The sequence below is a fragment of the Vanderwaltozyma polyspora genome, genomic scaffold (genome assembly GCF_000150035.1).
Source record: "Vanderwaltozyma polyspora DSM 70294 KpolScaffold1028 genomic scaffold, whole genome shotgun sequence".
Taxonomy (NCBI): domain Eukaryota; kingdom Fungi; phylum Ascomycota; class Saccharomycetes; order Saccharomycetales; family Saccharomycetaceae; genus Vanderwaltozyma; species Vanderwaltozyma polyspora.
Window position 1 is genome coordinate 125,793 of NW_001834687.1, and position 18,301 is coordinate 144,093.

General features: G+C 34.8%; 10 protein-coding genes across 10 annotated transcripts; 6 read left to right on the plus strand and 4 right to left on the minus strand.

Annotated features, from left to right (window-relative positions):
- Positions 1-147: 147 nt before the first annotated feature.
- PWP2 (snoRNA-binding rRNA-processing protein PWP2) lies at positions 148-2,865 on the plus strand (the record flags this gene model as incomplete). Its single annotated transcript, XM_001646587.1, has 1 exon — positions 148-2,865. The coding sequence occupies one exon, from the start codon at positions 148-150 to the stop codon at positions 2,863-2,865; it is 2,718 nt and encodes a 905-aa protein (XP_001646637.1).
- A 382-nt stretch (positions 2,866-3,247) lies between these two features.
- Positions 3,248-4,870, plus strand: CTR86 (Ctr86p; the record flags this gene model as incomplete). The annotated part of the gene is made up of 1 exon (XM_001646588.1): positions 3,248-4,870. One exon carries the CDS (start codon positions 3,248-3,250, stop codon positions 4,868-4,870), a length of 1,623 nt encoding a protein of 540 aa, XP_001646638.1.
- A 175-nt stretch (positions 4,871-5,045) lies between these two features.
- Kpol_1028p56 (uncharacterized protein) lies at positions 5,046-6,611 on the minus strand (the record flags this gene model as incomplete). Its single annotated transcript, XM_001646589.1, has 1 exon — positions 5,046-6,611. One exon carries the CDS (start codon positions 6,609-6,611, stop codon positions 5,046-5,048), a length of 1,566 nt encoding a protein of 521 aa, XP_001646639.1.
- A 352-nt stretch (positions 6,612-6,963) lies between these two features.
- Positions 6,964-7,359, plus strand: MRPL50 (mitochondrial 54S ribosomal protein bL9m MRPL50; the record flags this gene model as incomplete). Its single annotated transcript, XM_001646590.1, has 1 exon — positions 6,964-7,359. One exon carries the CDS (start codon positions 6,964-6,966, stop codon positions 7,357-7,359), a length of 396 nt encoding a protein of 131 aa, XP_001646640.1.
- A 205-nt stretch (positions 7,360-7,564) lies between these two features.
- Kpol_1028p58 (uncharacterized protein) lies at positions 7,565-8,191 on the minus strand (the record flags this gene model as incomplete). Its single annotated transcript, XM_001646591.1, has 1 exon — positions 7,565-8,191. The coding sequence occupies one exon, from the start codon at positions 8,189-8,191 to the stop codon at positions 7,565-7,567; it is 627 nt and encodes a 208-aa protein (XP_001646641.1).
- A 683-nt stretch (positions 8,192-8,874) lies between these two features.
- IMG1 (mitochondrial 54S ribosomal protein bL19m) lies at positions 8,875-9,447 on the plus strand (the record flags this gene model as incomplete). Its single annotated transcript, XM_001646592.1, has 1 exon — positions 8,875-9,447. One exon carries the CDS (start codon positions 8,875-8,877, stop codon positions 9,445-9,447), a length of 573 nt encoding a protein of 190 aa, XP_001646642.1.
- A 294-nt stretch (positions 9,448-9,741) lies between these two features.
- Positions 9,742-10,431, minus strand: RCF2 (Rcf2p; the record flags this gene model as incomplete). The annotated part of the gene is made up of 1 exon (XM_001646593.1): positions 9,742-10,431. One exon carries the CDS (start codon positions 10,429-10,431, stop codon positions 9,742-9,744), a length of 690 nt encoding a protein of 229 aa, XP_001646643.1.
- A 2,088-nt stretch (positions 10,432-12,519) lies between these two features.
- Kpol_1028p61 (S8 family peptidase) lies at positions 12,520-14,076 on the plus strand (the record flags this gene model as incomplete). The annotated part of the gene is made up of 1 exon (XM_001646594.1): positions 12,520-14,076. One exon carries the CDS (start codon positions 12,520-12,522, stop codon positions 14,074-14,076), a length of 1,557 nt encoding a protein of 518 aa, XP_001646644.1.
- A 440-nt stretch (positions 14,077-14,516) lies between these two features.
- PXR1 (telomerase inhibitor) lies at positions 14,517-15,380 on the plus strand (the record flags this gene model as incomplete). The annotated part of the gene is made up of 1 exon (XM_001646595.1): positions 14,517-15,380. The coding sequence occupies one exon, from the start codon at positions 14,517-14,519 to the stop codon at positions 15,378-15,380; it is 864 nt and encodes a 287-aa protein (XP_001646645.1).
- A 304-nt stretch (positions 15,381-15,684) lies between these two features.
- GAS1 (1,3-beta-glucanosyltransferase GAS1) lies at positions 15,685-17,361 on the minus strand (the record flags this gene model as incomplete). Its single annotated transcript, XM_001646596.1, has 1 exon — positions 15,685-17,361. One exon carries the CDS (start codon positions 17,359-17,361, stop codon positions 15,685-15,687), a length of 1,677 nt encoding a protein of 558 aa, XP_001646646.1.
- Positions 17,362-18,301: the final 940 nt, after the last annotated feature.

The following is an 18,301-nucleotide window of genomic DNA, read 5'->3' on the forward strand; positions in this document are numbered from 1 at the left end:
GAAAAATCAAGATGCGATGAGATGAGATGAGTTCAAAAATATTGAAACTTCAATTAACTTGACTATAAGAAACATAGCAACTGATAAACATACAAGAGTTGTGGATTGAGGTAGTCAGTTGAAGGGAAATTGTGTGATTGATTTGCTATGAAGTCTGATTTCAAGTTTTCCAATCTTTTGGGTACTGTTTATAGACAAGGTAATGTTATATTTAATGAGAATGGTACACATTTGTTATCACCAGTTGGTAATAGGATCTCAGTATTTGATTTAATTAATAATAAATCGTTTACATTTGAGTATGAGCATCGTAAGAATATATCAGCTTTTGATTTGAATCAGCAAGGTACTCTTTTGTTATCTGTCGATGAAGATGGACGTGCAATTTTAGTTAACTATAAATCAAGAAATGTTTTACATCATTTTAACTTTAGAGAGAAATGTTTAAGTGTTAAGTTTAGTCCTGATGGGAAACTATTTGCATTGGCTACTGGTAGGTTTATTCAAATTTGGAAGACTCCAAATGCCACTGAAGATAGACAATTCGCTCCTTTTGTTCGTCATAGAATTCAAGCTGGCCATTTCGAAGATATTACTTCAATTACCTGGTCTTATGACTCTAGATTTATTGTATCATCTTCCAAGGATTTGACAGCAAGATTGTGGTCTGTTTACTCTGAGGATAAAGAATTGGCTGCTACAACATTTGCAGGTCATAGAGATAATGTGCTTGGTGCTTTTTTTACTGCTGATCAAGAAAAGATATATACAGTCAGTAAAGATGGTGCTCTATTCATTTGGGAATACTCGTCGTTGGAAGAAGATCAAGATGATGAAGATGAAGAGATAGATCTATCTAAGTACAGTTGGAGAATTGCTGAAAAGCATTTCTTCTTTCAAAATCAAGCCAAGGTAAAATGTGTAACTTTCCACCCAGGATCAAATTTACTAGTCGTTGGGTTCAGCAATGGTGAATTCAGATTATACGATTTGCCAAGTTTCACCTTGGTACAACAATTGTCAATGGGTCAAAATGCCGTGAATACAGTTTCTATCAACAATACAGGTGAATGGTTAGCATTCGGTTCAAGTGCATTGGGTCAATTATTAGTTTATGAGTGGCAATCAGAATCTTATATTTTGAAACAACAAGGTCATTTTGATTCATTGAATGGTTTGACGTATTCTCCTGATGGTGCAAGAGTTGTCACAGCAGCTAACGATGGTAAAATTAAGGTATGGGATGTTGTATCTGGTTTCTGTTTAGCTACTTTTAGTGAACATACATCTTCGGTCACTGCTGTTCAATTTGCTAAGAGAGGTCAAGTTTTATTCTCTTCTTCATTAGATGGTACAGTAAGAGCTTGGGATTTAATAAGATTCCGTAATTTTAGAACATTTACATCAACTCAAAGAATTCCATTTAACTGTTTAGCTGTCGATCCTTCAGGTGAAGTCGTCTGTGCAGGTTCGTCAGATAGTTTTGAAATTCACGTATGGTCTGTACAAACTGGTCAATTATTGGATTCTTTAGATGGTCATGAGGGTCCTGTTTCATGTTTAGCATTCAGTCAAGAAAATAGTGTGTTAGCATCTGCATCATGGGATAAGACTATTAGAATTTGGTCTATATTTTCAAGATCACAGCAGGTCGAACCAATTGAGGTATTTTCCGATGTTCTAGCATTGACTATTAGGCCAGATGGTAAATCTGTAGCCGTTTCTACTTTAAAGGGACAAATTACTATCTTCGACATTGAGAGTGGACAACAAACAGGAAATATCGACTGTAGAAAAGATATTTTAGCAGGTAGACACATGGAAGATCGTTTCACAGCCAAAAATTCAGAAAGATCGAAATATTTCACAACGATATCTTATAGTTTTGACGGCCTTGCTATCGTAGCTGGTGGTAATAATAACTCTATCTGCCTATATGATATACCGAATGAAGTTTTATTGAGAAGGTTTATAGTGTCTAAAAACATGACACTAAATGGTACAATGGAGTTGTTGAATAGTGGACGTATGACCGAAGCAGGTGCATTAGATTTGATCGATATGGATGGTGATGAGTCTGATCTAGAAGACCGTATCGACAAAACTTTACCTGGCTCCAGAGCTGGTGGTGATTTGTCTACTAGAAGGGTTAGACCGGAAATAAGAGTTACATCTATTCAATTTTCACCAACTGCATCTGCATTTGCAGCAGCATCAACTGAAGGTATCCTATTGTATTCTGTTGATGAAACCATCATGTTTGACCCATTCGATTTAGATGTTGATGTCACCCCACAAAGCACTATAGAGGCCTTAAATGAAAAGGAATATTTAAATGCTTTAGTTATGGCATTCAGGTTAAATGAATCTTACTTAATTAACAGAGTATATGAATCCATTCCTATTTCAGAGATTCAATTGGTTAGTTCTTTATTGCCAGTAGTATACTTACCTAGGTTATTACAATTTATTGGCGAATTTTCCATAGACTCTCAACATTTTGAATTCAATTTACTTTGGATCAAAGCTTTATTATCCTCACACGGTACCTACATGAAATCTCATAAACATATGTTTTCTACAGCAACCAGATCCATCCAAAGGTTCCTAGGAAGAATTGCAAAAGACGCAGTTAATACATCTACAAACAACAAATATTCATACAACTTCTTGATGTCTACAAATGGATCAATTGACGGAATCAGTGATGAGGAAATGATGGTTAACGATTCAGAATCTAGTGATGAAGAAATGGAACAAGAGGATGATGACGATGAAGAAGGCTGGGAAGGCTTCGATTCCAAAGTAACCAATTTACCTCTACAAGATGAAGAGAGTGATGACGATGAAATCCTACTTGATTGATGTTGAAATTTTGCATATATAAAGATGTTAACTTCATCCGCGCACAGATACACCTACATACGTACTCACTCACCCTATTTCTCACTTTCTCTCTTTATCTCTCCAATTGGTTAATGGTAGTTAACATAGATAATTGAACTTAATCTAAATAACATTGTAAATTATAGAATAGACACATTTTTAACATATATAGGTATAATTTTACCAATTCCAAAGTGTTCTTCTGGTATACATGACATATGTATATTAGATCATATAATCAAAGCTCATCGCTCTTATTTTAACCATATATAAAAATTCTTGGTAGAGAAGATAAAAGATGAGATGGTCTAATCAAGAGAGAATAAAAGTGAAGCAAAGGTACTAGACTGATCCGTTGAACATGGTTGAATCAGTGGTGAAGGTTATTGATGATGTTGGGAAGTTGTTGGAGGAGTGTCCCTCAAATATTCAGATTTATCAAGATGTTTTAGTTGGATTAGGCACTATGGTATCTAAAACATCAGAAGATGAAAAATATAGAGAAACTTTGGCTAATAATAGAGATATTTGGGTTCATTGTCGAGATTCCTTAAGGAGATGTATTTCAGATAAGTCTCAGCGAATTGCCAGTGTCGATGTTAGGTTTATTTATTTAAGGACTTTGAGAGGTTTGATCTTATTACTAAGAAACCTGTCAGCAAGTAATCAAGAAATAGCTAGAGACCTGTTGATACAGAATACGGTGATTAATAGTTTCACCCATGTAACTAGCCTTTCTAGCACATATGAGGAGATTGAAGTGTCTCTGTTTATCATCACTTCCAGTTTATTGCATAACATTACAAAAGGTTTCTATTTGTTTGATAAAACTACAATGGATGAAATTATGATTTATTTGAAGTATCCATTACTACATAAGGGGAAACAATTGGATCTTATCTATCCATATGTATTGTTTTTCCTGAATTTGTCGTATAATGACGACTTCTTATACCATTTTTACCGCCATAAGGATGTAAATATTGTGTTAAGAAATATTATTTTAGAAGATATTGTTGTATATAACACCAGTCTTCATAAATATATGAATAAGAGACATATATCATCGGATATCCATAATTTGTCATCATTAGAGATACATATTTTGAAATTATTTTCAAGAATTGCTTCAAATGAATCGTTTGCACCATATTTTGAGCAAACAGAAAAGGATGACGAAGAGTATTTCTTTAAGTTCTTCAAATTAATGCAATTAGTTGTTACAAGCCATGAAAGATGGGATAAATACCAGCTAACAGCAATTATGGCATGGTGTTATAGAATTTTTGAACAATCGGCAGAATCTGTAAAGCAATACTTTGAGCTAAAGAAAGATGATGAATCGATTGCTATCTTCTTACATGAAAAACTTACAATTTCCTTGGATATAATGTCAAAATTGTCAGAATATGAACATGTTCAGAAATTCATTCTTTTTTATCAAGGCTTGGAAAAACTAATAGAACTCTTCAGAATATTACAAGAAAATTTAATAAAAATTAATTTCCACAAGGACAATAAAGGTAACATCAAAGATATAAAGTCAACAAATTCATTGGGAGATAAAATCACAAGTAGTGAACTGTTAAATAACAGGGTTGATTATAAGCACCAGGCTATTAAAGCAACAAATTTTCCTGAATGTAAGTCGTTACTTGTTGAAATCCTATCAAATTTAACATTTGAAAACAAAGAAGTTCAAGACAATATCAGAGAGCTAAGAGGTTTGGAACTAATCTTATCAAACTGTGTAATTGATGATAACGATCCTTTCATTAAGGAAAGAAGTATTATGTGTATTAGATTCTTACTGACAGAAAACAAAGAAAACCAGTCGTTTGTAGCTGATCTGGAGGCAAAGAAAGCAGTCCAAGACGAAACTTTATCTGAAGCAGGTTACGAAGTTAAAATTGATGAAAACGGTAATGTTGGTTTAGTTTCAAATGGCAAAGAAGGACCCCTTCCAAAAAAGCCAAAAATTTAATAACTAAGTTTTACCCAAATCATTATTCAAGAACTTTATCTGAAAGCCTGATGTATCAGAATGACTATTTTCAAATTTTATCTTCTTAACGTATATTCTTTAAGTACTAGTTACAATTTTAAATATTATTCAATGAACCTACATAAATCGACTCCAATAATATCTCACAACCCGGTTACATTCTACCATTAGCCAATAAAACACCCAAATTTTCAAATAGAATGGCTTCATTATCTTTGTAAAATTGAGATCTTCTAACTGTGTCTTCATTGTATCCTTCATCACCAGATAAAACTTTTAATGCAGTAGCACTTGATGCGATGTATTCTTGTAAAACTGGGACTGGATCACTTGAAATTTTCTTGAAAAATTGATATCTACTAGCAGAATCATTCAACTGTAGCTGTAAAGCACTTGCTTCCATATCTAATTCTTGTAATTTTGGTTTAAATTCTGTGGTCAAATTATTTAATTCGGCTAATAAGGATAGACCTTCTTTTGATTCTTCTGATGGTTCCTTGGCGTTTGATGATTGTTGAGGATTTGGAACTGCTAAGTCGAAGACACAATCGCCATATGTTGAAGCTTTGTCAACTCTAATTGTGTAATTAATTTTAACTGGTTTTAATGGGGAGACATGTTGGTTTATTAGCGGTAATAAATCAACCAATTTAATTGTGGTTGGTTTTGGAACAGTTTCATCTATATTTGAGTTTGGTAATAACTCCGACAGGAACTCGTCTAATTGAACTATTGTCTTTTCGCCATTTGTATTTTCAGATGATGGTGAAGAGGAGGAAGGACCTTGATTATTTGATTCGTCATTGATCAATAACTTGTTTATTAGGAGGTATTTGTACAAGGAATAAACAGCGGTATGTAAAGAACCCTGGGATAAACCAATGATAGAAGCTAACTCGGGTGAGTAGTCTAATTCTTTACCTGTTATGTTTTTTAATTGCATGGTTACTGTACAATCGATGTTTTCTGTTCCTTGTCTTTTGATATCTAAACCGTCAAATTCTACAGGATTTTTTGAATCAAAATGCCATTCGACAGCATCTGCTATATCAGTTTCCTGTTTAGTAACATCATCCTTCATTTCCACGTCTTTCATTTCTACATCTTGATTTTGATTTGGTAAAGCTAATCCAGTTGTAGTTGTAGTTGCAGCAGTATCAGTTTCGTTTTTATTGCTTGATGATTCATTTTTCTTCTTTTTGAAATCGACAGCAATGGCTTGGAAAAATGAGCTGAATTTTGGTCTGTTGGCATCTGAAACATTCTGTGAATCCAATAATCTACCTTCGACTCTCATAGTCCAAGAACCAGCGGATAACTCCTGAGATGGATCTTGCCAAGGTTGGTTTTCAGCAATATTGGAAATAAATACTCTCAAGTATTTGGTGTTTTCGATATTACGACGGTTCAAAGAGTTTTCCATAGAAAAAGCACTTCCAACACCATTATTTGACCATTGGGAAACATTTTGATGAAGGTCTATCTTCTTTCTAGCCAAGTAGACATCTAATCTCTTCTCTGCCTCTATTAACTGCTGATAAGACTTCAATTCAGGAACCAATTCACTCAAATAAGAAGGAATATATGAATCGGTAGGCAAAGAAACCTGTGGAGGATTTATCTGTTGAGGCAGCACCTTTCCATTACCAGCATTATTTGTATTTGCAACTTCAACAACTTTCTTGTTGTTTTTAGCATTCGCCTTAGAAGAACCTGACATATTCTAATGATAAATAAACCTTCAGACTTGAAACAAATTCACAATACCAATAAAAAACCCCAATTACGACACCAGATTGATTGTAATTCTTGGAACTACCAGTTGTTAATCAACCTTTTAAGCCAACTTTCTGTTCTTAAATAGTTACTATTTCTCTTTTTCATCTGATGTTTTTTTTCATTATGATAAAATCGATATCAAAAAAAAAATTATAAGAGCATTAATAGAAAACAGTCAAGTCAAACTTAGTTAATATGGATTAAAAGTTAAAGAATTGGTGTAAAATAGTGCTAACAGATCCATTGGTGATTGTTGGAGGTGATATTTGTTTTCAGAAGGGTCATATTTTGGTATGTTTCGTCCAAGTTCAGTTTGCCTAAGTGCTCTTTCGAAGCGTACAGTAAGGGTTAAAGTTCAAGTATTGAGGGACTTCCCAGTACTTAAATTGTTCAGAGGTCAGGTATTATCAGTTATACCATCGTTGATGAGGAATCAATTGCATAATGAGAATGGTGCTCGTTACATTTTAAAAGACAGTGATATTGACAATAACCTTCAGGATAAGCATTTTAAAAGGATGAAGGATATGAGGAAACTAGAAGCTAAAAGACAAAGAGATCGTGAAGCTGCTCTTCTAGCAGCCAAGAAGTATAGAGAAGAACAGCTGGCTAAAAGTCGTTTACCTAAACCTGTTCTTGGTCGTAGGTTGACATTGAAGAAGGTCAGGATTCCAGGTTTACATTTTTAGAACCATTGTCAAAGATATACGCTGACACACAAGCAAATTTTAAATAATATTTTGTAATCTATTCATAAGCTCTTCTGTATATAGTATTTAAGTTAGAAAAATGTCAAATATAATAGATGTATTTCCATGTAGAATGAATATTCTTTAAAACTTTATTATTGTGATTATTTAAGATTACATATCAATATATTCGTAACGTTCAATTTTATTTTCTACGTTTATTCGATTCTGAATTATCTTCGAACATTTGGGATCTAACCAGTTCTCTGATATAATTTTCCAATTCCTGTTCAGCATTCTCACCTTGGATGATTCTTTCCAAGACTTTTCTACGTTCTAAAGCTTCGGTATCATTCTCATCAACTGGATCATTTTCCAATGTATAACGAATACTTTCTTTAAATTGTTGTAACTGCTCGCCATCAACCCCACCCAAAACACTGTCTTGCTCTGCAGGAACCCCCATCTTGACTCTCATGTATTGGATAAGCTCAGGAAACTCGCTATCCTCTTCAAAGACCTCTAAAGCAGTCTTACCTTCTTCATTTGTCAATTTATAATCACCGTTTAACTCTTCCACTATAAACCTAGCTGTGTTTGCATCTTCAACATGATGCAAAGGAGTATCACCATCACTGTCTCTGACATTAATATCACCACCATACTCTTTGCATAACTTCTCTAGTAAACCTATATGACCATAGGCTGCTGCTGCATGTACTGGAGTGTATCCATTAGGATCTTTACTGTTAGCAGTTAAGCCATTACCTGAATTTAAATACTTTTCAACAACAGCAACATCACCATCACTGGCTGCAACCCAAATATTCATCCTGAAGACTCTAAACCTCTGGTCAATGGTGTTTTAATCACTATCAATGAAACAACAAGATTAGATGAGATGAGATGAGATGAGGTTTGGTAATTTTTCAGTGTCTTGCAATTTTTCAATGTTTGGTGTGTCTTAAATACTGCAAAAAAAGGTAGCTATAGTATAAAATATAGCAAAGAGGTACAAGTCAAAGATTACTGGCCATGTAGATGTATGTATTTATGATTCTGTGAGTTGTTGTTATACTTGTCTGTTTCCATGAACTGAACTCTTCAACTCATCGAGCCAGCAGGCATTTAAAGCATGCTGGTGTCGCTGTGCTTTTGATGAGTAGAAAGGAGATATTGATGGAGTAGGATTGACCCATGTAGTTGATAGGTTATTGATATATAGAGATTGTATATGGGTAGGTATCTCTTTATTTTTATGTTTCTCTCTTCTTCTTGGTAATATACACCATATTCTCTTGCTATACAGCTAGTAGAGATCACGTGTTTATCATATGTCACGAATATTTAGAATATTCTGGGTCTAAATTTTATTTTGGGCATTTTGGATATAAGAAAGTACTCATCAACTATATCTATAAAGCTGTATAAATTGTGGTTAAACAACAATAAACCATAGGATTCAGGGTCAATCAGAAGGTTTAAGGAGGTTTTCAATTGTGTCCTGTGGTATAAATGTTTAAATACGGTTCTTTTGCGGGTCTTTTCACTCGATTTGGAGGAATTCAAGCTAAGAGACTATATCAAATACCAGTTAAACCAGGTAAAAAAATCATACCAGTATATCCAGCAGCTGAACCTAATATTGAACGTAAATTGGTGTGTGAAAGGTTATCTCAACAAGATATTGAAGATAAACTGGACGTTACGAAATGGAGGAGAAGAATGTTAGGTAGATATCCTCCGGCACCTAATGAAGTATCTTTAAAGATAAAATCTGGTGATATCGTTCGTGTTGTTTATGATTCTAATAAATCAGACAATGATTCATTTGTTGGTTATGTTTTGGGTGTTGATAGAAAACGTTTGATCCAAGATTCATCATTGCTGTTGCGTAATCAAATTAGTAAAACGTTTGTAGAATTGAGAGTACCAATGTTTTCACCATTAATTGAAAGAATTGACATATTGAAGAGAACAGACGATGTTCCTAACAAGAGGAAAAGAAGAAGAAACAAGCATTATTACATTAGAGGCACTAAGTTGGATGTTGGTGATTTAGAAGCGATGTTAAGAAAGAGAAGATAAGCTTAAAACAGAGAAGAGCTTTTATAAATAATTCCCAGTCAACCCTTGTATATAAGACAAAAGTAAATAAAACAAATTATCTTTATTAATAAAATCTAAATATAATAATATAGAGGACATTATATAGATATTGCACGATTAAGAAAAGAGTTTATATATGTAATAAATATGATTATAACGGTTAGCCGAGAATATTACCAAAAGGACATGAGATGAGGGAAGTGACTATGAAGAATCGGAAGAATGTATATTGTTGAGATGAATAGTGTAGTGGGAGGGGGGGGTCAAAAGAACTCAATCGTACTTGAAAATCTTGGCATTCTTTCTGTCTTGGTTTGAGACGAACCCAGTTTTACGGACGATTTCAGTACCTTCTTCATGTAATTGTTGATCGATTTCAGCTTGTTGTAGAGCTTTTTCCCATCTTCTTTTTTCATTCAATTGACGTTGGTTTGGATGTAATTTATTTTCGTACATGCTTAACATCATGGAACCAAGTAACAAAGCCACAGTGATGAATTGAGCGTACATTCTTGCCTGCACAGCCTTTTGAGCACTTGACATAATTTTATCTCTGTTGACCAACTCCCAAGAACCCCACATGGATAGGGCCCAAGCACCGGTGATAATCTTGTATCTGTTATTTGAGAAACCTTCCAAACATTTTTCCTTAAAGGACAACTTCTGCCATCTGACTTGATCTTCCAAGTATTCCTTTGATTCTTTACCAGAACCATAAGTGATTTCGTCGAACTTGTTTGAAGCTTCTTCAGCGCAGATAGCAGACAATAGAGTTGGTGGAGTGATGAATAGAGCTGTTTTCATGGACCAAGGCCAAGCAGAAGGCTTAAACTTTGGGAATTTCTTTGGACCGTACTTGAAACCTACGGCAGATATTAATAGACCTGCACCTAGACCTTGTAGACCACCCATCAAGGTGTGGTACCTGTTAGCTTCGATTTCTTCAGCAGTTAATAATTTCATGAGTAATGTGATGTGATGTAAGGGAATAAGCAGAACTCCCGTGGATGTATGTTTGAGTGGGTTCTGATGAGAGGAAACAGCAAAGAAAAATAATTAAAATTGGATGAGAAAGAGTTGGAAACTAAACCAGAATGATTGAATGAAAGCCTTCCTTATATATGTCATCGGCAAATAAATTCATAATTTCAACCAGTGTAAATTAACTCAAACGAGAGCATTGCGTATGAGCATAATTAAAAGTGAAAAATTAATACAGTCAAAGAGAGGTTTTCGAAAAGGAATAGAGAGACAAGACAAGACAAGACCAGAGAAGACAAGAGAATGGATGGGCGATGGGTGATGGGGGGGGAGGGAGGGAGGACAGCTCGGAATCACAGAGATGGAAGCTTTTAAAATTTGGTTGGTTGAAATGAAAGCAGAAGGAAGGGAACAAGAGAGGTCTTTCTCATGCAGATATATAGCTGTATACAAACATACAAACATACAAACACTGGAGTTTTATGGCTGGACATTACGTACTCAATGTGAAATTTGAGTTTTTGATGTTTTTTAGAAATTTCGATATTTTTGAAGTATGGGATATCCTCAAACGAGAGTGATGAAGTTATGAAGTGGGAAGATTGGTAGCTATTTGATTTCTTCATTAAGTCGATTCCAGCTCGGTTGGTTTTGTTGTTTTTATTTGTTTCTGACAAGTGGTTGTGTTGAATTCTTTTTGGAATGTTAATGTGTCTATTTCGAGCTACGATGAAAAGTGAAAGTGAGAGAGAGTGTATGTGTGTGTTGGTTTGTCATTGTTGACGAGCACTGTTTTATGTTGTTGTTTTAGCATTAGCATTAGCATTAGCATTTGTGTTATGTGTTTTTTTTTCTTTTTAGACATTCTCTGTCGTACTTTTTCTTTTTTTGTAATCTTTTTTTACGACTTTGTGTTTTGTGTTTTGATCAAAAAATAAATTGTCTTGCGTACTGCACTTTGTCGTTCTTCTTTACGGGTTTTTTTTTTGGTTTTTGTGTCCGTTTCCACAAAAGAATATTGTAAGAAAGATGCATGGATATTGTCTGGATTGGGATATATATTGTGTGTATGTATGTATCTCTCTCTAATCTAATCCATCTGTGAGAAATAGAGCCAAGAATGTTTGATTTTGTGTAACACAGTATAAATACGATGCGCTGCAGAGAGCTGAAGTGAAATACGACGAGATGAGGTGAGATGAGATGAGATGAGATGAGGTGCAATGCGGAACGATGCAGCAGTAGCTGGCAGTAGGTGTTGCTGTTTGTTACACAACAACCAAAATTAAATTAAGAAACATTAAATTTTAAAAACGAATCGCTTTGCTAGTTCTTGTTAAACGATGGGAACAACTGTTTTCTCTTGCGCGCCAATCTCCAGATGGCGAACCCGAAATCAGACTCAACAACGTATAAACCAGCTAAACGACGATGTGTCCATCGCATCGCATCCCATCGCAACTCTTTCTGTCCCGTCCCCTAACCACCAACCGAATCTTAAATCACAATTCCATATCCAAATCAAGTAAACCGATGAGATATATGAGCCCTTCAAATTTACAGTTGTCTTGTCTTCTTTTGCTTAGCTTGTTGTTTCACACCGTGGTGCTTTTAATTTGTACGTTTCATAGAAGATGGTTTCTTTTCTGTATCTGTGTGTCTGGTCTCTGGTCTCTGGTATGCTCTTATTGCATTGGTAGCGTCGTATACTTGAATCTTGCACTTGCGTCATTTATACTTGACCATCCTCTCTTTCTCTATGTGTCTTCGTCTCTTTGTGCTACGCTACCATTCCGTCTCATCTCATCGCATCGCATCGAATCTGAAACAATTCAACCACAATGACACAAACTACTGCAGCGCTACTATAAATGGTATCTTTTGTAATACCCTTCTATTGCTATGTTCTAATTTGAACATTACTTCACCATGCTAGTCAATCCGATTCAACTCAATTCAACTCATTATTCTTGTTATACCTGACCCTTACTACAAACTATTTAAAAATCCCATCACTCTCTTGCAATACTCTCTCTTCCTCTCTCTTATGCCAGCAACAGCACCCAAACTATGAAACTGATCAACTTACTGACTATCTGGTATTTGTCAACCATTGTCCAAATTGTACATGGTCGGGAGTACGTTATCAGATTAAAACATAAAGACACTCTACAAAAATTCTTTAATTCAAAATTGTTAAATAGTGTAGGTTCAAAAGTCAAAGACGTCATCGGTAATGATAAATTGGATAAAATCTACTCATTTGGTGACTTCAATTGTTTAAGTGCAAAAAACTTATCAATTGACATTGTTGAGCGTTTGAAAAGAAACCCATTCGTTGCTGATGTAGTACCAAATTTAGCATTTGAAATGTTCGAAAAGGGTTCCCCATGGTATACTTCAGAAGATAATGACGATGACGAAGTAGATGATGAATCTGAGGATGAAGACGACGACGAGGGCAACGATGACGGTGACGATGACGATGACGATGACGACGATGATGAAGACGATAATGGAATAAATGTTCAGTACGGTGCTCCAAGACATCTAGGAAGAATCTCATCAAGAGGCCAATTACCTTTCGATATAAGAAATGAAAACGAATTTAAAGAATTCATTCATTATTATTATGAAGACCAATTCAAAGGTAGCAACATAGCAGCTTACATCTTGGATACTGGTATCTATGCAGAACATCCAGATTTTGAAAATAGAGTAATTGTAGGAGCTGACATGACTGGAGAAGGTCCTGGTGACTCAAACGGTCATGGAACTCACGTAGCTGGAATACTAGGCTCTAAAACCTTTGGTGTAGCCAAAAATGTAACTTTAGTCGAAGTTAAAGTTTTAACAGGTAGAGGAAGTGGAAATTTAACTACTGTATTAAGCGGTATTCAATTCGCAGTAGACCATTGTAGATTGATGAGAGAAACACAAGGTAAACAATGTGTTGCAAATATGAGCTTGGGTACGGTGAGAAATAATATAATTAACGCAGCCATACATGAAGCCTTCAAAGCAGGTTTGATCATGGTGGTCGCAGCTGGTAATTCAAATGTCAGTGCTTGCTGGACAAGTCCTGCTTCTGCTAAAAATGCTATTACCGTTGGGGCATTTGATGACAGAACTGAAACAATAGCCTATTTCTCAAATTGGGGTGCCTGTGTAGATATTTTCGCTCCTGGTGTTAAAATAAGATCATTGTCAAATTCCCCAGAATCCCATCATAAGCATGTAACGCATTCAGGTACATCAATGGCATCTCCTGTAGTAGCTGGTCTAGCTGCAATATTGCTGGACAAAGGTGTAGAACCCTTCGATGTTAAAGATAAACTGTTACACTTATCTACAAAGGACGTATTCAACAAGTTGACCTTGTTCTTCAAATACGGAACTCCAAATAAAATTGCTTATAACGGTATTGAAGATTTCTTTGAAAACGAAGATGATGCTGTCGATGAAGAAGAAGAAGCTAAGAACCTACTGGATAGATTTAGAATCTTTGAAGCAGTATATCCAATCATTGACAATTACGAACTGGCAGAAAAATTAAAAGATTATAAACCATCTGGAACTGTATACTCTTCAGATGATGAATATTTAGATCCTAGCTGGGTCAACTGATCAAAAGCAATGCAGGATATATACTTGCCTATTATATATTATATATTCAAAATCACTATCTAGATATATTTTAATCAGTCAAAATGAAACCTAGGCTACAAAGAAAAGAAATTGTCAGGAATGAGAATCTCTTCAAGTTTAGCTGGATCAGATATAGAAAAACCATTGTCTTCAATCGAGTTTGTTAGTTGGTCATGGTTGTCAGATGATTGAAGTTTGATCAATTCTATTACTATTATGTATCTTTTTATTTTTGATCTGTGATAATGCGGTGTAAAGGTGTATATATATTGAAAAATTTTAGAAAAATGGTATAAAGTGAAAAATTGCAAATAAAAAGAGATGAGATGAGATGAGATGAGATGAGTTGAAGAAATTGTATTGTTAAATTTGTAGTTAAGGAGTTCCAAGAGTTGCAATAGCTGTGTCAATCGTTAGAAATGGGTTTAGCTGGTACGAAAACAAAGCAAAGATTTGGTTTAGATCCAAGAAATACTGCCTGGAGTAATGATACCTCTAGATTTGGTCATCTTCAATTAGAAAAATTTGGCTGGAAGCCTGGTATGGGACTAGGTATGTCACCAACTTCCTCACACAAGACTCATATCAAAGTATCTATCAAGGATGATAACTTGGGTTTAGGTGCTAAGATCAAGAGAACAGAAAGAAAAGATGAGTTTGATAATGGTGAATGTGCAGGTCTTGATGTATTTCAAAGAATTCTGGGCAGATTGAACGGTAAACAAGAAGAGATTTCCAAGGAATTGGATATACAACGTAAGCAAAAGATTATAGATGGTAAATGGGGTATCCATTTTGTACGAGGAGATGTTTTGGCCAGTACTTGGGATCCAGAAACAAAAAAATTGAAAAGTTATTCTAACGATAAAAAGAGATCCAGAGATGATGATGATGAAAAATTGAGTTCAAAGAATAAAAGTAAGAAACAGAAGAAAGACAAGAAAGATAAGAAGGATAAGAAGGATAAGAAGGATAAGAAGGATAAGAAGGATAAGAAAGACAAGACGGAAAAGAAGGAAAAGAAGGAAAAGAAGGAAAAGAAGGAAAAGAAGGAAAAGAAAGATAAGAAAGATAAGAAAGATAAGAAAGATAAGATAGATAAGAAAGACAAGAAAGATAAAAAATCTTTAAAAAATAACATAGAAGTGAGCACAACAGCTTCAAACATTCCTTCTACGGTAAGTACAAGACTTTCAGTCCGTTCAAGATGGATCAAACAGAAAAGAGCAGCAACAATGGATTCTAAAGCTCTAAACGAAATCTTTATGGTAACGAATACTTGAAATAATTTAACATAACACTGCTGGTAATAGTAGTTTGCTTCTCTTTTAAACAAGTCTCCCAAAAAAATAATTTAAAAACTGTATAGACCCTTATATAATAGCATTAACAATAAAAATTCATTTAAAAAAACTATAGAAAGTAAACAATTTTATGAAATTGTTATCTTCTAGAATAAACTTTTAAAACGTATCACTTTTAATTTATAATATATCATGATGTTAACATATGTAAGCTAAATAAAACAATCAAACTACTGATGAGTTTTTATAATTCATAACAATTTTGCTTTGAATCTAATGTCCACTAGGCTAGGGCGAAACCTAAACCAGCAGCTACAGCAAAGGTAGCAAAGGAAGATAACATAACTTGAGCCATGTTAACTTTGAATGAAGAGCCAGCGGCATTCTTACTAGACTTGGTAGAAGTAGCAGAAGAGCTAGAACTTGAAGAACTAGAACCAGATGAGTTGGAACGAGAACTAGATTTGGAGCTGTTCTTGGCAGAAGAAGATGATGAAGTGGAAGAACCAGAAGCCATAGAAATGTCACTAGTGTAGATGTTAGTACCAACGGAACCAACAGCTTCCAAAGCAGATGAACAAACAGATAAAGTAGTAGCAGATTTAACAGAAGCAGAACCGCTGAATGCACAAGCAGAAGAAACAGCACCATTATTTTGGTAGTACAAGTTCAAAACAAAGTTCAACTTTTCTTTGTCACTACAGAAAGAGTAAGCACCGTATTTACCAGTGGTACCGTTAGAAGAAATACCATCACAGCTGATTTCACCACAGATATAGTTGAATAACTCTTGGTAATCTTTAGAATCGACGTCATCGGCAACAACACATGAGTTAGCAGCATCCATACAGGAACATAAGCCACTGTTTGGAGTTGGAGGTAAGGCAGTAGCAGCTTTCCAGTATCTGCCGGTAGCTGGGCAAGCCATTGAAGTAGAAGTTGGAGTGTAAGAAGCAGTGTTAGCAGAAGATGGGGAAATACTGTGAATTTGTTTAGAGTAGTTGTTGAAATCAGCTAAAGTAGAGACTTTATCATTGACGATAGAGACTAAACCATAATTGTTAGTTTCTTCGAAGTACATGTAAACAATACCACCAGACCAAACATCAGTCATGTTAGCACCGTACAATGCTTGAACTTCAGTAAATTGTCTTGGTTGAACTAAGTTACAACCGTATTCAGAGAAGAAAATAGGAACAGTCAAGTTTTGGAAATCCTTGGTTCTGTCAGCATAACCAGAACTTTGGAAGTTTTGATTACCACACCATTCGTACATGTTGATACCATAGAAATCAGCTCTTTCATCACTGTCACCACAAGCAAAGTAGTCAGCAATTGCAACTCTAGTATCAGCGTCATCATTGGAGGAGTAACCAACTGGAATAGATCTGTAGTTCTTTTCCTTGATGTAGGCTTTAGTATCTCTAACAGCAGCTTTGACAAAAGCAGAAGCTGGTGTGTTAGTACTGTTGTTGGTGACTTCATTACCAGCAAAAAAACCTAAGACATTGGTGTAGTTAGCAAACATGTCAACAACGGACTTGTAACGATCAAACAATTCGACGGTCCATTCTGGGCTGTCTCTGTTAATGGAGGCATCTGGTTCAGACAAATCAGCAATAACATAAATACCTGCATCGACCAAAGCATCCATACATTGGGAGTGGTCCATAGTAGTGTTAACAGCGTAAACACGGATGACATTTGTACTTAATTGTTGCAAGTATGGGATATCTCTTGAACAGGATGCGAAATCAGCCAATGGGTCATTGATGGAGGAACCACTGGTGACATTGGCAGTGTCAGCTTGGTAAGCGATACCTTTCATGTAAAATTGAGAACCATTGTTGGAATAGAAAAATTTGTTACCAACAACTTCAATAGCTGGCAAGTCAGCAGCTGTAGCGTAACCTGCTAATAAAGAGGCTAAAGCGAACGAAGTAACTTTATTAAATAGCATAGTGTTTAAAAAGTCAGTTGCTGGTTTCTCTGAAATGAAATTAAAACATTTATTAAAGCAAAGAGGAAATCAAATCAGACAAAGACTAAAGAAAACTTTATAATCATGGTCGATTAAATATATTTTCCAAGCAACACATATATATAACAATCTCTGGAATGAAATCAAAAAGAAAATATTAGGAAAGGGGAATAAAAAGCACACAACTCGAAAATGAAATCAAAAACAATTTTTTTTTTTTGTTAAAAAATTAAGCATACTTACTTGCAGATTCGAAGCCTCGACTTTAACTTCCTGCGATATTTGTTCCTACAAACATCTCGAAACTGAAATGATCTATTTATTTTTGCTTTCTTGTTATGATGTTTACCACTTTAAATTTCTTAATATAGTGCTGAAATTGTTTAGCAAAAATTGTCCATACATTTCTCTTTGATTTATTGTTGTTGTTTTTTTCGCCTGCATGTAAAAACGCGCACTAACATAATATCCCAAAGTAGTATAATACAGACACCAAATTTCAAATATTGAAGAGTTTCTTTTTTCCTGTTTTCAGTATAAAAAAGCCTGAGCGAAAATAGAAATCGGTAAAAAATTGCAAGTTGAAAAAGAAACGACGATGGTCAACAGCAGGTAAATTTTTTCGAATCACCTAATATATTTAAATTTATAGGAAACTCATTTTTTATTTCGAGTGAGATCCTAGAATCTAACGATAATTGTTAATCTGAAATCATTGAGATGCTGTGGGAGTGAGTAAGCAGGAGGGGGGAGGGAAACAACAACAGTAAAATAAAAAAAGAAACTGAGGCAAATTAAAAAATCTGCTATTCGTTCTGTTACAGGTAATATATCAATAAATTATGTTTCCTAATTTAGTGAATTCCAAAAGAAACTTCCCCAGATCGGAACAAAAAATGATTTTGTTTGGATGTATGTT